This window comes from Suncus etruscus, chromosome 7 (assembly GCF_024139225.1).
Source record: "Suncus etruscus isolate mSunEtr1 chromosome 7, mSunEtr1.pri.cur, whole genome shotgun sequence".
NCBI classification, from domain to species: Eukaryota; Metazoa; Chordata; class Mammalia; order Eulipotyphla; family Soricidae; genus Suncus; species Suncus etruscus.
In genome coordinates, this window is record NC_064854.1 from 76,945,333 (window position 1) to 76,972,912 (window position 27,580).

Below are 27,580 nucleotides of genomic sequence, written 5' to 3' on the forward strand. Positions count from 1 at the left end.
GGGAATTACAAGTAATAAATGAAGATTGCAGTGAGCTGCAAAATCATCATTGGCACATTTATTTTTTCCTAAGTTTTCCCTCAAACTAAGAAACTGTATTTTCTGATTTACGATTCAGTTATCACAGTACTTACATGTCAGTAACATTATAGTTCCAATAGACACACCTAATCAACTAGTAACTATTTACACATCATGCTATTTAGGGAGATTGTTAATCCAAAACCAAGTAACCAAGTTTTAAAACAAGTAACTTCTTATATTTAAGACCCCAACTCATATTTCACTTACATTCTTAGTCTTCCAGGAAGTATTATATTTACAGGTATTGATTTTTAGCACCATAGAAACAATCCAACACTTCAATAAAGCCATTGTTTCAAAAATTAATTTTTCACTATTCATGACACTTCCTCATAACACAATGCTGTTCAACGGGGTGACAACTGTCATTTACAATGACACAAAATTAGCAAGATTAGTTTAGTGAAAAAAATTTAACTAGACCCATCCATAAAAAGTCTAACTCAATCTAAATCTCTGTGTTTCCATCCCCATTCCAGTGCTTTTGCCTTTGGCTCTAAGTCTTGAGATGATGAAATACATCCTCATATGCCAAACTAATTTTTTGCCCCCCCCATCGTGTTTTTTTTTTGTTTGTTTTTTTTTGCCATGCCCAGTGATGCTCAGGAATCACTCTTGGTAATGCTTGGGGAGGGGGTCCCATAGTGTGTCAGGGATCGAACCCAAGTCAGCTGTCTTACCTACTGTATAATATCACTCCACCCCTCAAACTAATTTCTAGAAGCATTTAATTTGAAAATCAAAGTGAAGCTGTTCACAAACCCAGTCAACTACTGGAATCTAGCTACAGAGCTACCATATTGTTTACGCTCAGCACAAAATAATACTCTTGGCTCTGCTCCCAGGAATCACTCCTTGTGGTGCTCAGGGGGCCAAATAGAATGCTGGGGAACCGAAACTGTGTCGGTTGCATGCAAGGCAAGTACCTTACCCCTTGGTCGAAAAAGCACTTAAATATCAAACAACATTCATGACCCTAATAATTTTACCTACAAGATTTAACTAAAAACTAAAATGCTAACTTCATTCTAAAATCTTCATTTGCTAGAACCAAAACCTAAACAAGGACACTTTATATACTACCTTAACTGGCATTATGTGAAGTACAATTCATCCAGTTTTCTACAAGTTAACAACCTTAAGCAAAACAATATCAATGATAAATTGCATTTCATTATTTATTTAGATGTTTAAGCTCTCGCACTAGATTTTTACAAGCTGGTGAACACTGACAATTATTTTTCCCACAGAACTACAACCACACATTCCCAGAGAGTATAAATATATGGTTGAACTAACATTGATACACATCACCATTTTATCAATTACATAATAAAACAAATCATCAAGTATCGAAATATTAAGTTACACAGCTCAAAAGGCATATAAAATATTAGATATCTGCTCAATTCATTAGCAGAAACCCTTTTTTGCAAGAGGTTGGGGAAAAAAATCACACTTCTAACAAAAAATAGTTGGTAAACAACTTCTGATAAGAAAAAATTAAATTCAGAAATTTTTATGATTAAGAATTGTTTTAGCTACAACAAAGGAACCTTACTTAAAAAAAATCCACTAAATTAAACAGCATATTCTACATGTTCTGCACAAGACAAAGGCAACATTTTACTAAAAATACTTAATAGACTCCCTCTGTTCTTTTTTTTTTTTTCAGGTCCTCCCTGTTACGTTGCACCCAAAGTGCAAACAGTAAAATTAACTGTAAGGCTTTTTTGTCTGAAGACATTAAAGACATGTGCTTCTGTACAATGCAAATTTCAAACTGGAGGTTTTCCTAACAGCACAAGATTTATAGAAAGACATTAAATAATCATAAGACTTGGCTTAAAAAAAAAAAGTTACACAAACCTGACATCTACTGATATGAATGTGGGAGATGTAAACAAAGTGAGCAGGCAAATAACCATTTCCCCTACTTTCTATGTTTGAAATGACTGAAGGAAAAAAACCACAAACGGTCTAGAATGTTCTATTCTTCCTGGGATTAAGAAGTATGATACTAAAAACATACAAGTATTGTGCTGGGTATTTTGGCACCTAATCCTTCTAAATTTCTTATATATTGGTAAAATTCTGGCCTGGAAACAGATTTAAAGATATCATTCAATGCTGCATGATTTCAGGAAAGAATTGGTACAAAACATAAGCACATCTTAAATGCTGAACAGTGAGAATTTTTTTGCTATATGTCCAAATAGGTTGAGATAAGCCAAATACAGAGGATACAATTCTGTCAAGCCTGTGACTGGTAAAACCGCTTTTCACTACTCTCATGGAAGCCATTAGACTTATTCACCAAGCCAACATGTTGGCTAGTATTAGGTCCTGTCTCAAGTTCCATTGCCAAGATAATGGCACCCCAGTTTTATTGAATACAACAGTTGTTTCTATGACCGTTGGAGTCTTTGAAGCGCAGCCGCATTTTAGGACGATACTTCTCCAAATACAAAAGTTGCTTGCTGTTAAAAGCTCCACGACGCTTTCTGGAAAAAAATAATTTAATAAAACAAATTTATTGAGTAATTCAAAGTGGAACCTTCATAAACCTGTGCCTCAGGATCCTCTCGTGTCATTTCATCTTTTGACAAATAAGTTGTATGACAATCAAGAATCAAGATTGGCAAATTTATTGAATGGTAAGCATAGAAAGTTACTTTGCTAATGTAAGTGGCTATTTTAATAGTTCATGAAAAATAAAGGAAATATCCTTATTTCCTGGATTTTATACTAGAACAAAATGGTCAGACAGTATGCTAGAAAATGTATATAATTTATATTCACTGATATTCAAAAAGAAAACAAGTCAGTACTTACTGTCTTATGAACTGTACTGCATCTTCATATTTCATGCCACCTTCAATTAATGCTAAAGCAACAAGTACTGGAGCTCTGATAAAGAAAGAATTTTGACAAACCATTTATTTTTTCAGAATTCTTAATACTTCAAATATTCTTAATATCTAATTAGCGTTATCTACCACACTGCTATGTGAATTACCTATAGTACATGTTGATTATGTAAAAAGATTTAGTTACCAGTAGATTTAGTTACAGCAAACCACATTTTATGAGGACTTGTCCCTGAACCTCCCATGGATTTATGTTATTTCTTTACATCTGAGGGAGGAGGGAGATAGGGGTTTAAAATCACACCAAGCCAGATTAGGGCTAACTCCTGGTTCAGAATTTACTCCTGGCAGTACACAGGGGACAACTATATGGGATAACAGGGATAGAACCTGGTCCAGAGTGTGCAAGGCAAGTACCCTACCGCCCACTGTGCTTCCTCTACCTATTCAACTTCTTCAGAATAACCAATCGAGGATGAGTATGTAGGATATGTATATCTTATGGCACAACTGGCAAAAGCATTATTACCACTAAACCAGAAACTATAGGGTCAAGATCATCCAAATTATTCCATATATAGCATCTTAAGAGTATATGACCTGCATACTGCTGACCCAGATTCCAAATCCATACCACACGTGGTCACAAGCACCTCCAAGTACAGTATAGAGGCAGAAGCAAGCACTGAACATAGCTAATGTGTTCCCCAAATAAAACTAGAAAGCTACTCTGTATATAATCGACATCCCATAGAGGCAACTTAATCCAATAACCCAAAGAGCTCAGACAATGAGGCCAGAGAGAAAACAAAAAGGCTAATGCTAATGCACAAGATTTTCATGTGGATCCAAGCTTCATCTCCCATACATTTTCCTCCCTGAGTACCCTGCTTATGGACCCAAACAAACAAAGAATAAAAATAGCTCAAGGTATTGAGTGCATGTAGGTTCAACCCCCAGTACCATCAGGTATGCCCCCCTCCCCCCCCCAAAAAAACACCACAAAGTCAGACAATGTTCATAATATCAGATAAAACCTAGTAAAATGCACTTCTAACAAGCAATTTCATCTATAAGCAAGCATAAATATGCATCTTACTACAACATGTTAACTCTACCTGACCCAGTATACTTTCTAATACTTCTTAGTTTAATCAATAACTTTTTTTTTGTTTGTTTTTGGGCCACTCCTGGTGATGCACATAGGTTACTCCTGGCTATGTGCCCAAAAATCTCTCCTGACTTGGGGGACCCTATGGGATGCAGGGGTTTTGAGCTGTAGTCTGTCCTAGGTCAGCTGTATGCAAGACAAACGCCATACAGCTGCACCACCACTCTGGCCCCTAATCAATAACTTTTTAACAGAATCAAAACTAACATAAACGCACAGGTTTAGGGAAATTCTCTTACCTCCCAAGGCCTGCAACACAATGAACAGCAATACAACAACCAGGTTCTTCACGAAATTTAATTTTTACAAGACTTAGCCAGTCATCCACAATCTGGTTGGATGGCGGTGCACCATCATCAAAAGGCCAATCCTAAATAGGAAGAATTTTAAAATAGTTTAGTTTAATATAAATCCCGAGCAACTATAATTTTAAGCAACCAAAAGTTTGCGAAAAGTTGAACAATTTATTAACCCTACTGCCAATAAGATGTACATATTAACTCTATAAAAATCTTTTATTCTAGGGGGGTGTTACATGACTGTAATCATACAACTATAATCATGTTTGTAATCACGGTGTTTAAATAAAGATAATTATAAAAAAAATAAAAATTAAAGTTTCAAAGAGGAAAAAAATACTAATACTAATAGATGTAACTGGCAGATTTCATGTGTTGTTTATACAAATAAATATCAGAATTAATAAAAAATATCTTTTATTCTACCCCTTTATTATTCTTTGGGGGGAGGGGGGAGTTGGACCACACCCTGTAGTGCTCAGGGGTTACTCCTGGCTCTGCGCTCAGAAATCGCTCCCGGCATGCTCAGGGGACCATATGAGATGCCGGGAATTGAACCCAGGTCTAGTTGCATGCAAGGCAAATGCCCTAACATTGTGCTATCTCTCCAGCCCTACCCTTTATTCTTTATTTGAAAGCTAGTATGTGGCAACTATAAAGATTGATTTTTGAGATCTTTATTTTTTAAGCTCAGAACAATAAACATACATACAACTAATACATACTAGAACATGGATGCCTTCTTTTTCCACAAGTGTAGTGTCGTAAGTTGCTTCACACACTCTTACTACTGTGGTGACTCCATATTTCTTCAGTTCCTAGGTAACACAAACATTAAAAATAAGAGTATTAGTATGCCTAGAGCCTTGGTTTTATGACAGGATGCTTCATGGGCAAGGACACCCACTTTTTAGGTCAAGGTTAGTTCCTTTTTAATTTCCCTAACATTTGCTGCACCAGTGCAAAATAAATAAATAAATAACTGCTGCCGCCACCGCCACCACCCCTTTTAAAATTCTATTTGTAACTTCTAGATAGGTGCTCCCACCTTCATAGAACCTTGGGAGATGAATTACTTTAACTCATACTTGCTCAATTTTGTATAAAATTGAGGGGGAAAAAAAAAAGAGGATGGGGGCCAGGGTCCAAGTGGTTTCAGGTACATTGGTGGAGATAAACTAAACACCCAAGTCAAAGTCAACAATAGAAATAAGAGATCCAAACTATGACAATCTAAACTTAAAAACGGGCCCATTATACTGGCAGACCAGGGGCAATGGGTGGAGGTATAGGATGCATTCTGGGAACTATGGTGGAAGGAGGTCAACACAGGTGCTTGGAATGGCCCTAATTCACTGTAACTTTATGCCTGAAATCTAACTATGAAGGACTTGTAATTCACAATGGTCTCAATAAAAATGAAAGAGTATTATTAATAACCATGTCATGTCACTATTGCTGGCTAATGAAACATTATTTTATGTTGCACCAGGAATAGAACTTTATGCCTTATAACACGCAGGGAATGTTGCTCTGCCACTTAGAAGTGTAGATCTTTGGCTCTGATCCTGCTTAAAATCTGGTATCCTCAAACTATGTCCAACTGGGTGGTGGTGGAGCCACACCTGGTGGTGCTCAGAATATTCCTGGCAGGTTCAGGGGACTATATGTGATGCTGAGGATCAATCTGGGTTGGCTGCATACAAAGCAAACATTCTACTTGCTAAGCTATCTCGCCAGGCTGCCCCTCCTTGTCCTGCTTAGCAGCCAACTTGATCCAGGCCTGCCGTACACATGTGTGGATGTGCACTGCACTCTCTGACTCCCCTCCTCAATGTCTCTCAATTCCTCCTCTCATTCTCAGGAAGGGGTCCTCAAACTATGGTCCATGGGCCACTACTGTTTTCTTTTTTTAAATCTATAGTCTGACCAATGGGGCCAAAGCGACAGCACAGCAGTAGGGCATTTGCCTTGTACATGGTTGATCCAGGACAGACATGGATTCTATCCCATGTCCCATATGGTCCCTCAAGCCAGGATCGATTTCTGAGCACATAGCAGGGAGTAACCCCTGAGTATCACTGGATGTGGCCCAAAACCAAACAAAATATTAGTCTAACCCTCCAAAAATCTGAGGGACAGCGAACTATTTAAAAAGTTTGAGGACCCTTAGGGTGGCGCAATTGATAAGGCAGCTTCCTTGCACACACTTAACTAGGACGAACTGAGGTTAAATCCCCCCCTGGGGTCCCCAAAAAAGTTTGAGGATCCCTTTTCTTTTTTTCTTTTTGGCTTTTGGGTCACACCCGGCAGCGCTCAGGGGTTACTCCTGGCTTCAGGCTCAGAAATTGCCCATGGCAGGCACAGGGGACCATTATGGGATGCCAGGATTCGAACCAACGTCCTTCTGCATGCAAGGCAAACGCCCTACCTCCATGCTATCTCTCCGGCCTGAGGACCCCTTTTCTAAATGATATAACTACCATTAAAAAAAGATATTTCTTTATAATGAATTTAGTCATAGTAATTAAAGAATTAAGGAGGTTGGGAAAGCAATTTCATATAAGTAGAATACTCTTGACTGTAAGTAATCTAAATTGGCTGACACATTAATTCCTTAATAAGTTCTGCTTTTTAGCACACATTTTGTAATCATAATAAAATATATTTAAAGAACTGGAGATGAGCTCAGTTGTAAAATAGCTTTACCGTGCACTAATCCAGCCTCCAAAATAAAAACGCTAAATTTCCTAGAACACGTTATTAAAAAACAAAGCAAAACAAAACCTTTGGACTCAGAAACTAACTACAGCACTAATATAAAGAGAATAATAAAAAATGAGTATTTCCCTATGATCTGTGAAGCCTATTTAACATTCTGAGCATCTGAAATAAAATACAGGCATACAAGAGTTAAAGACTTGGTGCTATGTTCTTTTCCTATATAGTCATAAGATAATAGTGGATTCTAAGAATCAAATTTGGGTTTAAGACACAAAATACAGCTAAAAATAACAATTGTTAGACATCTGGCAAATAAAGTTCAAACTAAGTGAACCCTGGAGCCTGATAAACTATAGAGATTCATTTTTCTAAGCTCAAACACGAACTTCTCAAAATGTGTATTTTACCTCCCCCATAGAAATCAATTATCTCATTTCTGGGAACCAGAACTTTAGGCACACCCATGTCAAAATTTCCAAAGCACTAATGTTAGGTAGAAAGTGCATCTACTAAATAAAATCTGTTTATGGTATTAAAAAAACAAGCATCAAACCTTACCTCTATGAATTTGTTTAAGGTCGCATTGGTTGGATTGTGTGTAATAAGAAATCTCATGTTCTTGTATGTGACTTCCACAGGAGCGGGGCGGTTCATTCGAGCCATGTTATTTTGTTAAAAAACACTCAGTTAAGAAAGAATTTTAAAAATCGAATACAGAAATGATGCAAAGAAACTGAGTCTACTTTAATATACTCCACTTGAAATTCCCAGTGCTTTGAGTAATGGAGTTGGAAGTAATGAGAAATGAACCTCCTAACAAGAAGCAGCAATTCTTCAATCCAGTAATACTGAGGCAATAGAAAGGAAGTGCACTGAGGTTTACCCCATCCAGGTCAGTACTCTTGTAAAAATGCTCTGTGGATTTCAATTCAACACTTCAGTGTCCAGGTTAACCACTCTTACAGGGCTTCTTGGTGGAGTAGAAAGGAAATCTACAGTTCACTTGTCTGCATAGAGGTCGTGCTGTGCCTGGCAGTAATCTCCACTGCCCTTCAGAAACTCCATAAATGTGTGACCAAGAACACCACAGAACTGCTGTTTAAAAGAAAAAGAGAGAGGGAGGGAAAAAAAACATTGTTTTTCTATTAAAAAAAAAAGACACCCCTTTCCAGTATTTAAGCATATCTTAGAAAATTTGGGCTAAATATTTCAACTTACATGTGATTAAATCAGAAAGCATAAAACACTCGAAGATTAACTTAGAGCTGCGCAACTCCCAACATAACCTACTTCCAAGATTTTTCCATGCCTTAATCAGTAATACATTCTTGAAAAACACAAAATAAAAAACCCGAAAACTACTTTTAGTTGATTTACTTGCCCAAGTTTCTAAAGCTAATGTTTCATATATTATTTTTGTTTACAAACCATAAAAAGAATTTTACATCTATTAAGTGGTATATATACACCTGATTGTGCTTTTTACCTTAAAACCAAAATTTGCTTATTCAACTGAACGTTGAAAGTATTGAATCTGACAGAACTCCACAGGAGTTAATTTCAGAAAGTTCCATTAAGAACTCAATTGTTGGGGCCGGGTGGTGGCGCTGGAGGTAAGGTGCCTGCCTTGCCTGCTGCGCTAGCCTAGGACGGACCGCGGTTCGATCCCCGGGCGTCCCATATGGTCCCCCAAGAAGCCAGGAGCAACTTCTGAGCGCATAGCCAGGAGTAACACCTGAGCGTCACAGGGTGTGGCCCAAAAACCAAAAAAAAAAAAAAAAAAAAAGAACTCAATTGTTCGTTAATGTCAAACATCAAACATTCACAGGCTCTTTTGGAAGATATACACAAAAAGTATTGATGCTAATATTATTAATAGCAGGCTTAGCTTTCTTAAGTGCCAGCCTATTATTTAACAACTCATTTTCAAAAACAGTATTTAAAAATAGTTTAAAAAATGCTGAAATAGGGGCCGGGTAGGTGGCGCTGGAGGTAAGGTGTCTGCCTTGCAAGCGCTAGCCAAGGAAGGACCGCGGTTCGATCCCCCAGCGTCCCATATGGTCCACCCAAGCCAGGGGCGATTTCTGAGCACATAGCCAGGAGTAACCCCTGAGCGTCAAACGGGTGTGGCCCAAAAACCAAAAAAAAAAAAAAAAAAAAAAAAAATGCTGAAATAGTTGAGTCTCCTGTTAAGTTTGAAGAACTGTCAATCTTTGAGGAATAATATGAAAATCTAGATTACAAGAGAACCAAGTCAAAAATTTTTTTCTATTAGCCTCAGGAAGCATTTCTGTAGAGGTCATCTAACTGGGAAGATAACTTTATACAACTTCAATTTGTTCAAATGAACCCTCAAGGCTGTTATTTCATGTACTCACAGGTCAAGTTAAAAAAAAAAATCAGTGACTTAATCGCCACCAAGGACTTTATTACAGACTGCAGTAATCTGTAAACAACTTCAATTACTGCTTTCATCTTATATCCTGAATAGATAAAGCGAACAACTATCTTTCTCAGAAGCCACCTTCATATATACCGATCAAGTACATCACTTGTTTATGTGATAAAGGCAATGACTTATTTCATAGATGACTGCCAAGTGGTGTCTTCCAACTTAAAGGTGATTGCTGGGGACAGCACTTCAAGCTCCCGAGTCCCACACTGGCAAGCTCAAGAAAGCTCCAGCCACTGGAGTCCGGCTCATTCCTTGCAAGCAAGTTTCGGCAGGAAGCAAGGAAGGCCAGAGACCAGCAGGCAGGCCACCAAGGGAAGCGCTGCCCTTCACCGAGTGGAGCCACCAAGCGGCTGCTTCGGCGCCTGGCGGTGTGGTTAGTGGGGGAGGGGCCCAGCAACTTCTTTTCCCAGGCACCCCCAATTTTTGGGTCTCCAAGAGAAGTCGTCATGACTGACAGGTCGGAAGTACCCGAGAATTTCCCTCGGGGATCAAACTTTGGAACCCGGCTACAGTGCGGCCAAGTGCCCCGGGGGAGAAGGAGAAGGCGAGCGTTTCCGTAAGAAATCTTAAATGGCTCGGAAAGGCGACAAACGGCCCAGCCACAGGAAGCAGCGAGGCGAGGCGGCGGGGTCACACCCGGCGCCCTCTGTGCCCTCGCGTGGTGTGTCCGTCCGTCCGTCCGTCGGAAGTCTGGCGGAGGGAGGGAGGGAGAAGGAAGGAAGCAGCTCGACGGGAACACGTGTGAGCTCTGGGCTTCCCCCCATGGGGAACGAACGCGCCAAGTGCCAGGTCCGCCGACAGACCGGGCCGAGCCCAGGTCCAAGGGAGAACGGGCGTGGAGCTTGGATTCGCAGGCGAGGGCCGAGAACGGGCGCACACGCAGGGAGTGGCGGCGCTCGGAGCTCCCGGGCGCCCGCGTTCTGCTCCTCCGCTCCGCGCCCGCCCTGCGCGGCCTCGCCACGTCCGCACCCGGGGCCTCGCGGGACGTCGGCGGCGGAGACAGCGCGCTCGGACAAGCCCGGACTTGCCCCCGTCCCCCAAAGCCCGAGCGGGCGGGCGGGCGCCGGTGCTGGGGTTCCAGGCGGCGCCCGCGGCCTCACCTCGCGCAGTCCGTCCGTGCGTCCGGCTCGGGAGCCTCCGAGACCCGCCCGCGGCGCCCCGACTCGGCTCCGCAATCACGGGGTTCGGCCGCACCTTCAGTCGGGCGCCGAGGCCATCTTGGTGGCCGCTGAGCACGCGCCGGGCTGCCCGGGCCGCCCCGGCTCCGGGGCCGAGCCCGCCGCCCCCGTCCCCCCCGGCCCGGCCCCGCCGCCAGGCTCCCGGGCGGGCCGTGCCTGCGCCTGTGGCCGAACAAAGGGCCTCGGCGCCGCCACAGCCGGCCGGCGCGACGGGCGGACGCGGCGGTCACAAAGCGGCTTTTGTGCCGCCGGCCGCGAAGCAGGACCGCGGCGCCGCCGTGGCAGCCGCACCCCGGCCCGAAAGCCCACCCCACCAGCGGAGCCCGCGGCCCCGCGGCGCAGCCGCGTCTCCCCCGCCCGCCGGCAGCGGCGCCCCTCGGGCCCGATCACCGCGCGGCCCGGCTCGGCCCGCCCGAGCGAGCGACCCCGCGCGGAACAAAGGCGGGGATGGAGCCGGGGCGCTCGCGGCACTCGGCCGTGCGGCGATACTCACAGGAATATGTTTACTCATTGAAAAGTGTGGCCTAATCATACAGCCGGTCCCGAGGCGGCGGCGACACAGGCGGCGGCGGCGGCGGCGGCAGGGCCGGGGGCGGCGGCGATGGCGAGGCGGCGGCGGCGTTGCTGGCGGCGGCGGGGGGCACCGAGCTCGACCATGCAGTGAGCGGCTCCGAGGAGAGCGCGTCGCGCAGCCGGCCTGCAGTGCCGAGAGCCAATGCACGCGCCGTGGCGCCCTTGCGTCAGAAGCCGGCCCTTTTCTAGCGCGCGTGACGTGCGCGGCCGCGGCGTCCAATCGGCGCCCGGGGATCCCGGCCCGGCGCCCGAGAGCGGGGGCGACGGCCCGTCCCTCGCGGACGTCACGGCACGGCGGCGGCGGCGGCTGCCGCCGGTGCGAACCGGTTGCTGAGTGGCAAAGAGCCCGACGGGGGAGCATCTGCCCCGCCCCGCCCCGCCCCGCCCCGCCCCGCTTCGGGTGGCCGGGAGCCGTGGAAGCGTGGGCCGGCTAGAGACATCGGAGCCGGGCCGGCTTTGTGCTAGCGACCTGAAGGACCTCTCCTCAGGCCAACTCTAAAAAATGCCAGACCCGACCAACCGGCCAGACGACCGAAAATCCCCGCGGGAGGAGGCCTCGGAAGCCGCAGGAAGTTTGCCCGAAACTTCCACGACGCAGCCCTGCGGGGGTGGCCGGCGGCCGCGCGAGCCTCCGTCCTGTTCCGCCCCGAGTCTGCAGCCGCCGCCTGGCTAGCGGCTGGCCTCGCGCCTGCGTTCAATCCAGGCCCCTCCTGCGATATTTTTGGCCCTGCGACCTCTCGACGCGGCTGACTCAGCCCCCGGCTAGGACAAGGCCAAGAAACTGGCGTCAGGGGCTCGCAGGCTGCGCGCCGCAGAGATTTCCACGGCAGTCGGGGCCCCCGGTCACGCCTCCGCCGACCTGAGCTCGGGGACGAGGCTCTGGGGATCCCGCGGCAAAGAAAGGAATCGCGAGCGAGCTCGCGCCTCTCGGGCTGACTTCGCCTGCAGGGGGGCGGCATCCTCAAAGAAAGGCCGGGCCTTCCGTGCCGAACAGTGGTTCGAATCCGGGATCAGGAGGAACCCCTGAGCACTGCTGGCGAGAAAGAAAGAAAAAGAAAAGAAAAGAAAACAAAGAGAGAAAGAAAGAAAGAAAGAAAGAGAAAACGGAAGAGAGAGAGAAAAGAAAAGAAAGGAAGGCTGGGCGCTGCCTCAGAGGAATTCGCCTTCCAACTGGACCCTCAGGCTCTCTCTAGAGCTCAGTCGTGTGCTAGGCGTCTGACCCACGCCTTCCTTTTTATTCAGTTTCAGAGCTCAGAGTTCCTCAGTCCTCAGAGTTCAGGTTCCTGATTGCAGCTGCGAGTCCTTTGCAACCGAAAACCTTTTCTCCTCTGCTTTCTGTGAAGAGCGATCGAGACTCACATTTGCTTGGCAGAACTCAACACCGAGGCCCTTTGTTTACTGTTTTCACTGAGCAGTAGATCAGAGAGGGCTTTAGGGATCAAATTGTGTTCTCGGTGTACTAAGGCATCTCAGGATTTATTGGAACTGCTATTTAAAGACAGAGCTTATATACTTATTAAGCTTTCTTGTAAACACACTCTGGACAAAGTGCCTTTGCTTTGGTAGAAAAAATAAACACCACGAAAGAATTGGGTCAGACTTTTACAGAAACCAAAGTTGGAGTCGAAAGAAAATTCGGTAGGACTAGGTATAAATTAAAGCAAATAGCACACATTTGAAGGCAGCTAAAATCAAAACGAAAAGTCTTGAGAAATATGCCCCTTCACAGTAACCCATAAAATAAATTATTGTAAAGGACTTAAAAATGCATAGAACTGAAAACCCTATTGTGTGGCATGGACATGGATTTCTTAAGTCCCGGAAACAAATCACAGATAAACTTTTTTCCACCAAGGGTTAACAGTTTTATTTTGACACTTTCAATTACTTTGACAAAAATACTTCTTCATAAAAATACTTTTTTTTTTGAGGGGCGGAATACATGCAGCAGTGCTCAAGGGTTACTCTTGGGTCTGTACCTAGAAATCTTTCTTGCAAGGCGGGAATTGAACCCAGGTCAGTCACTTGCAAGGCAAACACCCTACCCTACTCTCTGTACTATCAATCTCTCCGGCACCCTAGAAGGACCAGCCATGATATGAAGCTTACCACAAAGAGTTAGTATAGTTATTTCTCTAACAACTGTCTTGACAATGATAGTTAATGAGAGAAGTGCAATGCCTGTCTCAAAGTCGGGCAGCCCGTGGGAGAGGAGGGAGATGGGGGAAATGGTGGCGGGCAGGTTGCACTGGTGAAGGGGGCTGTACTTTTCATGACTGAAACCCAACAATGAAGATGTTTACAACCAAGGTGCTTAAATAAGGATACTATTAGAAGGGACCAGAGCGGTAAAACGTTTGCCTTGCACGCAGCAGATCCAGGACTGACGGTGGTTTGAATCCTGGCATCCCATATGGTCCCCTGTGCCTGCCAGGAGCAGTGTCTGAGCGCAGAGCCAGGTGTAACCCCTGAGAGCCGCCTAGTGTGACCCCAAAACCAAAAGAAAAAAATATTAGAAATAAGGGGCGGGAGAGATAGCATGGAGGTAATGTGTTTGCCTTGCATGGAAGGACCGTGGTTCGCATCCGGGCATCCCATATGGTCGCCTGAGCCTGCCAGGAGCAATTTCTGAGTGTAGAGCCAGGAGTAACCCCTGAGTGCTGCCGGGTGTGACCCAAAAAACAAAAACAAACAAGAAAAACAAAAATTATTAGAAATAAAAAAAAGAAAAGAAAGACTTATTTTTGGGGGAAGGGGAGGTGGGTCAGTGTTAAGACCACTTGACCAGACTTGCTGATCAGTCCTGAGTTTGGATAACTAACGGCCATCAAACACACACACACACACACACACACACACACACACACTATACTATCCTTGTGATAATATAGCAGGAAGGGTTTTTTTCCTTGAATATGACAGACCATTCATTGTTGGGTCTCTGGCACTTCTTTTTCTGTTGGTTTGTTTTTTGTTTTTTTTTTCGGTCATACCCAGCAGCGCTAAGGGGTTACCAGTGGCTCAATGCTCAGAAATCGCTCCTGGCAGGTGGGATGCCGGGATTCGACCCACCATCCTTCTGCATGCAAAACAAACGCCCCACCTCCATGCTATCTCTCCGGCCCTGTCTGGCACTTCTGATGACCCATGAGCACAGATAAACTAAGGAATAAGTCCAGAGTAAGGGAGGTATGGCCCAAGTGTCAAACCAAACCACAAAATCACAATCACAAAATCAAAATCAAAAAATGATACATTGGGGCTGGAGAGATAGCATGGAGATATAGGGGGGAAAAAAAGATACTTTTAGTCCAGGAGAAAAAGAGCTGAACCCACGATTGAATATCCAAGGTTGAATATCTGATATGGCATGATTTGAATACAGGAGTGACCTCAGCTATGAGCCTAGAGTATACTTGAGCCAAGAGTAAGTCTGGGCATTTGAGGATGTAGTATAAAAACCCAAACAAAAAACTTGATGAAAGCTATAAGAAAAAGTCAAAGTAATAATAGTGCAATGTGAGAAAATAGTGTGTATTAGACTGGATGGAGAATTAGTACAGGTTAAGGTGTTTGTCCTGCATATAAAGAAGCTGATTTGATACCTATACCAAATATGGTCTCCTGAACAAATCCAGGAATGACCACGTAGCACAGAACTAGCAGTGAGCCATGAACATCACAGGATGTGACCTCAACTCCTCCAAATAAATAATTTCTAACAATTGGTATATATATGATGGACAGAATTAGCAGCATAATGGAACTCTTGACCAACACATAAAATAGTGTGTTAAAAATATCTGAGGACCACATAGTGTAGGGCTTAGGGCTCTTGACTTGCATTCCTTAGCACACTTGATCTGAGTACTTGATGGGAGTGACCCCAACATCCTGACAACTGCCAGATGTGACCCAACTTCTCCCCCAAAGAAAATGTCCTTTTTTGTTTTGTTTTGTTTTTTGGGCCACACCCATTTTGGACCATATGGGACACCGGGATTCGAACCAACCACCTTTGGTCCTGGATTGGATGCTTGCAAGGCAAACACCGCTGTGCTATCTCTCCGGGCCCGAAAATGTCCATTTTTGATTAACTAATTTCCAAAGGTTAATACAATGATACTAAAAGATTTTTTATATAATAAAATTTCAAAGCATGCATTTGGTAGAACAAGATATAATAAATTCAGCAAAATAGTAAGCAAAGTTAAATTAGTATTAATCATATATCTTGTAGAACTTGTGATACAAGTTGTGAGCCCTGTGATCCACAGATCCTGTAATTACCATAAGCAGTGCTGACATGAACTAGCCAGTCAGCTCTGCTCATTAAGCTCAAAAAAGCTGAGTTCAAATTCACCAGTAGACTAATCCATTTCTGGTGTTAAGTTTACTTTGAAAAGGATAAGACTTAAGGAACAAAAATCTAGAGAAATAGAAATACATTATAATTAAGGAGAGAAATCACACTTTAAAACTAGATACTAAAATAAAATAAATGGATGGCTGGAGTGGTAGGCACAGTGGTAGGACGTTTGCCTTCCATGTGCTAACCTAGGATGGACCGGGCTTCAATCCCCGGGAGTCCCATATGGTCCCCCAAGCCAGGAGTGATTTTTGAGCACATAGCCAGGAGTAACCCATTGTGGCCCAAAAGCCAAAAAATAATAAAAAAAAATAGGTACCAGGGTGATGGTGTAGTGGGTAGGGTGTTTGCCTTACATGAAGGTTTGATCCCTGGCATCTCACATAGTTTCTTGAGTTTGTCAGGAGTTAATTTCTGAGTGTAGACATAGGAATAGCTCCAGAGTACCTTTGGTTGTGACTCAAACAAAACAAACAAAGAAAAAATAAACAAGGTCTCATTGACTAGCTCACTAAATTCTTACCTGTCAGTTGCCAGAGTGGACCTGACCATTTATTAGTCAGCCACTTTGGCAACTGTCATTTTATACTATTGTGGTCCACTGCTATAGTGGTATCTTCTCAACTCAATAATTTTAAACCTCAAACTTTTTTCTTTTTGATGCCAGGGATTGAACCCAAGCCTTCACAGTTTCTAGTCAAGAACTCTGCTACTGGGCAGTATCTGTGATTCTTAGCTAATAATTTTCATTTTATTTATTTATTTATTTATTTATTTAAACAGAAAATTGCCTTCTTTGTTTATTTTGGTTTTTGGGTCACACTCAGCAGCACACAGTGGTTACTCCTGGTTCTGTGCTCAGAAATTGCTCTTGGCAGGCACGGGATTCGAACCACTATCCTTCTGCATGCAAGGCAAATGCCCTACCTCCATGCTATCTCTCAGGCCCTAGATAATGATTTTTAGAAAAAGTAAGTGCCCATCTTGGGTCTGGAGTGATAGTGAGTACAGGGGGTAAGGTGTTTGTATCACATGCAGCTGACCTGGGTTTGAACCTTGGAAACCCACATGGTCCCATGAACTCACTAGGAGATTGCTGACTACAGAGCCATGAGTAAGCTTTCAGCACAGCCAGATGTGACTCCCAAAAACAAAACCAAAAACAGAAGTGCACTTCAAGAATGTCAACCCCTCTAGTCTGGGGTGTTTCTTGCAGTTTCATAATATAGGTGATTTGCACTTGTAAATAATTACCCACACTTATTTGATGAGATTTTTAGACTGAGTCAACAGGCTTACAGGTAGTGGTCTAGACAACCACAAATAAGAAAACATCCCCTAAAAATCATTGCATTTTCCAAATTCCCTGAGAAAGAAAACTTCTACAACTCCAGGGAATTTGGTCTTTCTTTTAGTGACAACCTCAGAAGGGTAGAATTATTTTTATTTTTTGAGTCACACCCGGCAGCGCTCAGGGTTTACTCCATTTGGGATGCCAGGATTCAAACCACCGAACCATCAACCTTCTGCATGCGAGGCAAACACCCTACTGCTGTGCTATCTCTCTAGCCCTCTATCAATTTGTAAAATATTTTCATTTGACTGTATTGAAACAACTTTCTTCATATTACTGCAATACAAATTTCAAATTCTTTGAACAAATTATTTTTAGTGACTAAATATTCCAAAATCTTTTAATATTTGTAATATTTAATATTTTTATTATTTATTCTATTAACACTAATTTAAATTTTATCAAGTAATTAAAAACTTTGATAGCCAACAATAATGCTAGATAATTTCTATGAGAAGTGTGGACACAGAAATAATAAAACTATGTTGTAATCGTGGGGCTGGAGCAATAGTATAGGGGTAGGATGTTTGCCTTGCGTGTAGCAGACCTGTGAAGAAACAAGGTTTGATTCCTGGCATCCCATATGGTCCCCCAAGCCTGCTAGGAGCGATTTCTGAATACAGAGCTAGAAGTAACACCTGAACACCACCAGTTGTGGCCGTAAAACAAAACAAAACAAAACAAAAAACAAAAATTGTGTTGCATTTGTATTTTGTGTCATATATAAAAAGTGTCAGTTAATCATCTGAGTGCAAAAGATGTATTTAGGGGGCTGGAGTGGTTGCGCTAGAGGTAAGGCATCTATCTATCTGCCTTGCAAGTGCTAGCCTAGGACAGACAGCAGTTTGATGCCCTGGCTTCTCATATGGTCCCTGTAAGCCAGGATTTTTGAGTGCAAAGCCAGGAGAAACCCCTGAGCATAAATGGGTGTGCCTCCCCCCCCAAAAAAAGATATAATTAAAGTTACATATAAATCATGCTGATTTATATCTGATCATGCAGAAACATTTGAAAAATAAATTTTTTTCTCTGTAAAAGTTGATTAGGACATTTTTATAATACTTAAAAAAAAATCATCATCTAGACCAGATAGATTGTACAGGAGTTAAGGCACTGGACTTGGTTAGATCCCAGGCACCACATCTGGTCTTCTGAATGGTCATTCTACCTGGAATAATCCCTGAGCACAGAGCAGGAGTAAGTCCTTGGCACAGCTGGGAGTGGCTTACAGTCAAATATTTTTTTTTCTTTTAAGAAGCAATTTTCTTTTATCTCTATAATGTCCGTTTCATGTCTGCTTGTTTGGGACAACATCTATCAGTAAGTACTCAGGAATGACCCCTTGAAGAACTGAGGGAACATTTAGGGTGTCAGGGATGGAAACCTGGGAGGGCTCTAAATAAGGTCCTACCCATTGTTCTCCAGCCCCGCTCCCGTTTTATGTATACTTTTAATTGACTTAAATATAAACCTGAAAATTGCTTAGGTAAATATTCAAGTCAGATGAAATTGTATCTCTATAAAAATCTTTAATACAATGATTATTAAGTTCTGCCTATAATTAAGATGTGAGAAACAAATTACCAGTAGTCAAGAAAAATTTTCTATCTGCATGCTGCAAGAAACTTTTCTTGGGGCACTAAATAAGGCACTTACATTAAATCTATGATAATTCTTAGCTTTTAATAGCTTTTTATTTTTTGTGACTGACATACTCTATACACATCAGAGGAATCTAGCTTGAGAACTCTTCTCATTATAGTAAGATTTAATGATTATTTTTTGGCGACCATACCCAATGGTGCTCTGGGCTCAGCTCTTAGAGACTGACCTCTGTGAACCCCATGAAAGGAAAGCACAACACCTGCTGTGCTTTTGCTCTGGGCTTTGAAGCATTTTCTTTTACTTCTATACAGTCTGAATAAAAATCATCTGAGAATTGGAAATTAGGAAAAACAGATTTCACGTAATTGTTTAGAACATGTTGAATTATGCCACAGTCTAAAGTGATACGAAAGTAGCTTAGAAGAGGAAAATTTAATCTAGCTAGAAAAAGTGAATAGAGGATAAATAAGTTTTAAAGGTTGATTATGCATGTTATGAAAAAGCGGTCACTTGACGAGTTTAATTTACAAAATTGGTTTTAGGATGCAGATAATCCAGACAGTTACTGAACTAAGCAGTATTACTGGGATAAGTCTTGGAGAAGGAGAACTATTTTAGTAATGATATTTATTTAATAAAAAGGCTACAAAGTACTCATTTCCCCATACACATTTTTTTAAACCTTGCTCAATATTTAGAAATACGTTGGTAGGGCCCGGAGAGATAGCACAGCTATGCTTGCAAGGCAAACGCTGATCCAGGACGAAAGGTGGTTGGTTTGAATCCCGGTGTCCCATATGGTCCCCCGTGCCTGCCAGGAGCAGCCAGGAGTAACCCCTGAGCAATGTGAGGTGTGGCCCAAAAAACAAAAAACAAAACAAACAAAAAAAAGAAATACGCTGGTAATCTATACCCTAGGAACACAAAAATGCAATACAAAAATCCCTTCCTCACACCTATATTCATTGCAGCACTATTTATAATAGCCATACTCTGGAAACAACCAACATGCCCTTCCACAGATGAATGGCTAAAGAAACTATGGTACATATACACAATGGAATATTATGCAGCTGTCAGGAGAGATAAAATCATGAAATTTTTCTATATATGGATGGACATGGAAACTATTATTCTGAGTGAAGTAAATCAGAGAGAGATACACACAGAATAGTCTTGATTATCTATGGATTTTAAGAAAAATTAAAGACATTATTGTAATAATACCCAAAGATGAGGGCCGGAAGGACCGGCTCACTATATGAAACTCACCTCAAAGAGGGGTGAGTACAGTTAGAGAAATACTACCTAACAACTACTATGACAATGTTAATGAGTGAGAGGTAGAATGCCTGTTGGAATACAGGCAGGGGTGTGTGGGAGGAGGGAGATAGGGGGCATTGGTGGTGGAAATGTTGCACTGGTGAAGGGGGGGTGTATTCTTTTTGTGACTGAAACCCAACTACAGTCCTGTTTGTAATCATGGTGCTTAAAATAAAAATAAAAAATTTAAAATGTTGGTATTATCACTAAAGTACAGTTCATAATTGAAAGATACTTTACTTAAGGAGTACAAAAGCATGTTGAAATTTCTACTATTTAAAGACAATTATTGATACTATGGAGATGGATAGTGCACACACTTTGCATGCTCGAAGCCAAATCCTTGGCACCAAATGGTGTCTTGAACACCATCATAAAGACCTCCTGAACTCTTAGTTTGGAATAATCGCTGAGCACTGCCAGTTGTGGCTTCATAAACAAAATATAAATTTTTAATTATTAAAACATGTTATTAGGGGCCGGGCGGTGGCGCTACAGGTAAGGTGCCTGCCTTGCCTGAGCTAGCCTTGGACGGACCGCAGTTCGATCCCCCGGTGTCCCATATGGTCCCCCAATCCAGGAGCAACTTCTGAGCGCATAGCCAGGAGTAACCCCTGATCATTACTGGGTGTGGCCCAAAAACCAAAAAAAAAAAAAAAACATGTTATTAAATCTCATGTTTCTGAACCAATTGATTCACTTATTCACATGCTTTGCTTATGACCGCCCTTCATTCTCAGCTCTTTTTTGTTTTTTGTTTTGTTTTTTGGTTCACACCTGGCAGTGCTCAGGGGTTACTACTGACTCTGTACCCAGAAATTGCACCTATCAGGCTCAGGGAACCATATGGGATGCAGGGATTTGAAACACCATAGGTCCTTGGATTGGCTGCATGCAAGGCAAATGCCCTACTGCTGTGTTATCTCTCTGGCCCCTCCTCTCAACTCTTATTTACTATATGTCTGTCTAGCAATTGCCTGACACTTTGTTAGATTATGAAGGCCTAAACAGGGCCGGGAGAGATAGCACAGCAGCGTTTGCCTTGCAAGCAGCCGATTCAGGACCAAAGGTGGTTGGTTCGAATCCCGATGTCCCATATGGTCCCCCGAGCCTGCCAGGAGCTATTTCTGAGCAGACAGCCAAGAGTAACCCCTGAGCACTGCCGGGTGTGGCCCAAAAACCAAAAAAAAAAAAAAAAGAAGGCCTAAACAATGTTTATAAAACAGATGAGGAAAGGAAAACCAGTAATGAAGCAAAGCATCTAATTATAAGCTGTACAATGTGCTATGAAAGAGGTAAACAGAGTTGGAGAGACTCACTTGAGACAGGAAGTGGGGCACTGGATCCCAGAACACAGACCCAAGTGAGGCGAATGAATCACAGAAAGAGGGGAGGAAATGAGAAATATTCTTGGTGGAAAAATGAGGATGCAAATGCTGAGGTGAGAAGATTGTATAATCTTCAGGGTGATAAAAAAAAAAAAAAACTGAGGGGCTGCAGCAATACAAAGTGAAAAAGGAAGGATTAATTCAAGATATGTGGCATGGACTGACTAGATGAGGCAGGAGTAATGGTTAAAATTAGCATTTTATTTTAAGGATATTAAGCAATACTAATGAATCAGGAAACACTTTAAAAGTTTTTTCTTAAAAAAATAAAAGTTTTTTTTTTGGGGGGGGGCCGGGCGGTGGCGCTGGAGGTAAGGTGCCTGCCTTGCCTGCGCTAGCCTAGGATGGACCGCGGTTCGATCCCCCGGCGCCCCATATGGTCCCCCAAGAAGCCAGGAGCAACTTCTGAGCGCATAGCCAGGAGTAACCCCTGAGCGTCACAGGGTGTGGCCCAAAAACCAAAAAAATAAATAAATAAATAAATAAATAAATAAAAGTTTTTTCTTTATTCTGTGGTGAATGAAGTGGACAGACAATTCACAGAATATTATGAAAGATTTGAGGTTTTTATAACTTCGTAGGTGGGTAGCAACAATGATCTTGATTCTGATGAGGATAGCAGAAGTAAAAAAAAAAGGAGAGAATAGGGATATTGAAATAGAATTAAAACTTGAATCTCTTGGGGGCCGGAGAGCTAGCACAGTGGTAGGGCAATTGCCTTGCACACGGTCAACACAGGATGGGCTCCGGTTGGAATCCTGGCATCCCATATGGTCGCCTGAGCCCGCCAGGAGCAATTTCTGAGCGCATAGCCACACCCTGACCGCCACTGGGTGTGACCCAAACCCAAACAACAACAACAAAAACCCTTGAATCTTACCATCCTCTAAATATGCTCCAGAAATTTATTTTTATTTTGTTTTTGGGCCACACCTGGTGATGCTCAGAAGTTACTCCTGGCTCAGGCACACTGGAGATCTAACACCCAGGATCAAATCCAGGTTCGTCCTGTGTCAGCTGCGTGCAAGGTAAGTGCCCTACCACTGTACTATTGCTTCGGCCCCTCCAGAAATTGTTTAAACTCATAGAATTACTATATAAGCCAATCCCTCTTCCAACAAAATGAATTGTGTAAGTATGCTTACATAAAGTTACATAATTCACAATCATTTTCATTAACAATATTTGCAAGTGAAAAGAAGCAATAAGCTTGATGGAGATAAAGCCACTGCATATATGCTTAGAAAGACACATGATTTAGGAACATAAGGATATAAAGTGGGAATGCTAAAAATTATATATAGAAGTTTTCAGAAATCATACGAAAGAAATGTTTGTCCTGAACTCACTATCAAGTATTAAGACAACACAGGTGGCAGGGATGTGGTCCAATGATAGAACATGGAACTTAAACCTGAAATGTGTAAGGCACTGGGTTCAATACAAACACAGAAGATAAGCAATCAAGATATGTGTTCAAGGGCTCGGAGAGATAGCATGGAGGTAAGGCATTTGCCTTTCATGCAGAAGGACTGTGGTTTGAATCCCGGCATTCCATGTGGTCCTTTGAGCCTGCCAGGAGCGATTTTTGAGTGTAGAGCCAGGAGTAACCCCTAATTGCTGCTGGTTGTGACCCCCCCCCCCAAAAAAAAAGTGTTCAAGAAAGAACAGGGGCTTGAAGAACAAGCCAAATTCCCATGTATTCTTCCGTGGGAAGGAATCATTGCTTTACAAGTATATTTGCAAATCTGGCCTATATTAAACTCATTCTTGTATGAGTTTAGTGAAAGTGAGACATGACATATGATGTTCTAATAAGTTATTGAACACCCACTTCAATATTTGCTTGGTTTGCCAATTTATTAACTGCTTGTTCCTTGTCTGAGAAAGGATCAGTATAAAAATAAAAAGAAAGAATTAAGAAAACCAGAAATGTGATAGGGAAAACATATTGATTTTTTTAAATGAGAATTGCATTTTAAAGAATTTATAGGTTAAAAACTCATTTTCCATAAGTTTTTATCAAGAAATATGGTGCCCTACCCACTGTTCTCTCTCTCTCTCTCTGTCTCTCTCTGTCTCTCTCTGTCTTTCTCTCTCTCTCTGTCTCTCTCTGTCTCTCTGTCTCTCTCTGTCTCTCTCTGTCTCTGTCTCTCTCTCTCTCTCTCTCTCTCTCTCTCTCTCTCTCTCTCTCTTTCTCTCTCTCTCTCTCTCTCTCTTTTGGTTTTTGGGTAACACCCAGCAGCGCTCAGGGGTTACTCCTGGCTCTATGCTCAGAAATCATTCCTGGCAGGCTCAGGGAACCTTATGGGATGCAGGAATTCAAACCACTGCCCTGGGAGGGATTTTGTTGTTTTTTATCTTTTTGCCCCACCCTGAGTTGCTTGGGGTTTAGGGGAAAGTGGTGTTTGAGAAAGGAGGCAAAGTTGTGGCCAGTGCACAGAACTGAACTGGGTCTTGTTCAGGCAAACATATTCTCTAGCTCTTGGAGTTGTCTCCCAGTTCTTCTAAACATTTTCAGTTATACTATAATAGCTTGATGCAAGGATTTAATATTGCGTCCGTCGAATTTACTTTGTATTTTAAAAATTTGCGAACTGGATCTACCTAAAACCTCCAAGGGCTTTGCATTAGCTTCTAGAAAAAGTTTCATTTCTTCAGCAAGACATTGAACACACTTCAAATCTTGCTTTGGTCTTACCAACTCTATCTCTTGTTCCACTATAACTTTTAGACTTTTGAAATCCATTGTAATTTACAAAATAGTTGCTGTGTTTTTTTAGATTTCTATTATTTAGTTTTTTATCTATGAAATATATTTAACTTCCCCCAAATATAAAAAGTAATTGTTGAACGGCCTAGGTTGGGCTTAAATCCCTGTCCTTCAGGCTTGGGAGGGTCTCTCTCTCCCTTCCTGGAGCAGGATTTTTAGCAGCACGGGCGGGCAGCTGGCAGACCTCCGCATGTGCCAGCGGCCTTTTGGCCTGGCCTAGGGCAGGGGGGGCCCGGACCTGGGTCACCCGGCCCCCCTCTCCCCCTTTCCTCCGGATCTCCAGGTGGGTTTCTGGGAGGAGCTGATGGGGCACCCTGGGTTTTTCCCCACTCCCAGGCCGGGTCTGGGGACCGGCCTAGGTTGGGCTTAAATCCCTGTCTTATGCTCCTCCCAACCACCTGTACCCCAGATTTACCCTTCTTACCTTCAGTAACAAACAGTTTTAATCTCTGTCCAAAGACATACAGTAGACCTTACAAATCTCAGAACTATTTAGAAGGACATAAATCGAACACATATTGAACACATATATATTTTGAATATTTTATGATTATTTTCTTTAACTACTGTAACTCTCTATATATTCTTCTACCATCATTTTTCTATCCACTTTTCATCTTGTCTTTTCTTTGTAAGCTGTATAGTAAGGATTGTTGGTGGAACTGTCCCTCAGTTTGATGCCTATGATTGAACTATGTCATGGAAATTGCTGGTCTTGTTCCTATTGCCTCCAAATGCACCAATAACGCTTCATGGCATTGATCCCTGTTTGCATAGACACATTAAAATGGGAAAACACTATACATACAGATTAGTTATTATCTAATAAATCTCATTACAATGTACCTTACACCCTGAACATTGATATAATGACCTGGCACAGGCCTCAGATGAATGGGCATTCTCCATTCACACTGGAACCAGGCACGCTATCTACGAAACATCCAAGGTCTTTTATAGCAACAGTTGGAAGCAGTCCTCTACCAGGAAAGACACTACCAAGGGTCTGACATCGACCTCCTAAAAAGACACCTCCGTTTACACTGAGAAGACGTGACAACAACAATGACCTGCGATAAGACGTGACAACAACAATGACCTGCTCTACAGGACATGGTTCTCTCTATTGCCCCTTAAGTGTGAGATGAAACGAGAGAATGCTCTGCACCATCCTGACTGCTATATGAGACATGTAGACTCCAGGATCTTTAATACAGAAGCATGATACCAACAACAGAGACTATGTGAGGAATGGAGGTGTATTGCCACTACAGACGATGACTTGAATTGGACAAACTAGTTTGCCTGGAGCCTAGAGTCAGTCCTGTGCCAGAAAACTTCAGGGGTAGGGTCTCCATCTATTTAGACCATAATTTGTCTTTCCATGTCCCTTATGTTTTGGTGGGCCTATGCAAACAAATGCCACTTTAATATCGTTTTTTACTATGGTCCCTTGACTCCAATCCTTAAGAAAAACAACCCACTAAAACTTTTGAGGTTAATTTAAACTAGTAAGCATGTGCATGGATCTAGATAAATGTACTTTGCCCTCAATGTTTAAAGAGTTACATAAGTCTAATATCTTTAGATTATATGGTGTGCTGCTAAGAAATAATATGTACTACAACGGGGGATTTGAGGGACAAAGTAATTGTATGGTACATGGGTTCAGTTTTGTTTTTCTTAATGTTCTTTGGCTGAAAGTATAAGGCTGGGATATCATCGATGGGACTACTGAGAATCCTGTTTATGGGTGATTGGGCTTCCACTGTAACTTTACCCTGTCCTCTTTCTTTGCATCTTTGTTGTCATAATTAAAATAAAAAAATTAAAAAAAAAAAGTAATTGTTACTTTCATGAGTTTTTTTTAACATCCTCATTTTCTGTGCTTCCACAATACCTTGTACATCTCTTTTGAAACATTATTGCATTTTAGTAATCACTTGGGGAGGTCTATATTCCTCATATACTATGTCCTATTAATTTACCTATTATTAACATGTACTTGGCACATAGTCAGAAATTATTCAGAAATTCTTTTATATTCATGATATTTTGCTGCTATTATTTCACACTTGATTTAAGAATGTGTAGATGACTGTACGAGTATTTTGTATTTCACAGAAACCCTGAGAACTTGGATCAGACAGTGAGATTAGAAGGTAAAATCATGAAAATGATGATAGACTGGCTTATCATGGAGAGTATCACCGAAGAGGACAAATTGTTTATTAGATTTTCTCTATATTTAAATATTTCTCCCTAAGTGCCATCAATAATTTCGTTTACATTTCTGTTTAAAAAAATCTTATTTGTTCTCCTAGAGGTGAATAACAAGACAAATAAACTGACAAAAAAGTATCAGTGACTCATAAATTATTGATCTAGTACAGATTCACCCAAAGTGATACTAGCATGCTGATCTTTTTGGCAAAGCCTTTGCAGAAAATTCTAGACTGAATTTCTCCTCTTTTATCATCCTCCTATTTATGTACTATACAGCAGACAAAAATAATGCCCCGAGAAAATATCAAATGGTTCATTTGCTATATTAGTCTCATATTTTAAGACTTACAAAAATGTAAACCTTAAGATTAAATTAGTTTTAAGGAAACCAGCTTCTTAATTTGTATTTTGTTGGTTATATAAAATACACTCAAATTAAAATTAAAACTTAATTAAAAAGAGTATGGCAGGCTTTCTGTTGAAGTGTGGGTGATCTCTATATTTACTGAAATTGAGTGGTACTGATAATTATTAAGAACACATTTTAGGGACCGCTCCAGTGGAGCAGCGGTAGGGCATTTGCCTTGCATGTGGCTGACCCAGGACAGACTGCGGTTTGATCCCCCGGAGTTCCATATGGTCACCCAAGCTAGGAGCAATTTCTGAGTGCATAGCCATGAGTAACGCCTGAGCATCACCAGGTGTGGCACCCCCAAAAGAAACAAACAAACAAAAAAAGGAACAAATTTTATATTTGTGGCTTTCAATCAATTACAGCCTTTTTGACAATGGGAAAATGGCAATTATAATAGGACTTAATTTAGAATGGTAATTAGTGTGTAACTATCACCTCACAGTTGTGATTTTGTCATGTGACCACACCAAATTTGTAACATGAAAAAAAATTAGGTTTTTATATTTTGGCATCTGGATTCTTCAGAAAAATTATTTTAAAGGCTTTTTTTTTCTTGGTTTTGGGGCCACACCTGGTGATGCTCAGGGGTTACTCCTGGCTCTGCACTCAAAAATCGCTCCTGGCTTGGGAGACCATATAAGACGCTGGGGATGGAACCCAGGTTCATCCTGGACAGCCACATGGAAGGCAAACGCCCTACTGCTTGCATCACCGCTCTGATCCCAGATTGTATGGCTTTGGAAAATTTCTGAGCCTCTATTATATTCTGGTAA

At 42.1% G+C, this 27,580-nt stretch overlaps 2 protein-coding genes across 4 annotated transcripts in view; both read right to left on the reverse strand.

Moving 5' to 3' along the window:
* PHF3 (PHD finger protein 3) overlaps positions 1-27,580 on the reverse strand; it is a 425,013-nt gene that overhangs the window by 122,900 nt on the left and 274,533 nt on the right. The gene's annotated exons all lie outside the window — the stretch shown is intronic.
* On the reverse strand, positions 1,238-11,461 carry PTP4A1 (protein tyrosine phosphatase 4A1). 3 transcript variants are annotated; one of them, XM_049776978.1, is made up of 6 exons: positions 11,275-11,461; positions 7,707-8,240; positions 5,150-5,242; positions 4,365-4,495; positions 2,920-2,994; positions 1,238-2,588 (listed from the first exon to the last, which is right to left on the reverse strand). In XM_049776978.1, the coding sequence occupies exons 2-6, from the start codon at positions 7,809-7,811 to the stop codon at positions 2,471-2,473; spliced, it is 522 nt and encodes a 173-aa protein (XP_049632935.1). In that variant the 5' UTR covers positions 7,812-8,240; positions 11,275-11,461; the 3' UTR covers positions 1,238-2,470. The 3 variants fall into 3 exon arrangements, with proteins under 3 accessions (XP_049632935.1, XP_049632934.1, XP_049632936.1); XM_049776977.1 differs by having other exon boundaries at positions 7,707-8,243; XM_049776979.1 differs by lacking the exon at positions 11,275-11,461 and adding an exon at positions 10,704-10,808 and having other exon boundaries at positions 7,707-8,243.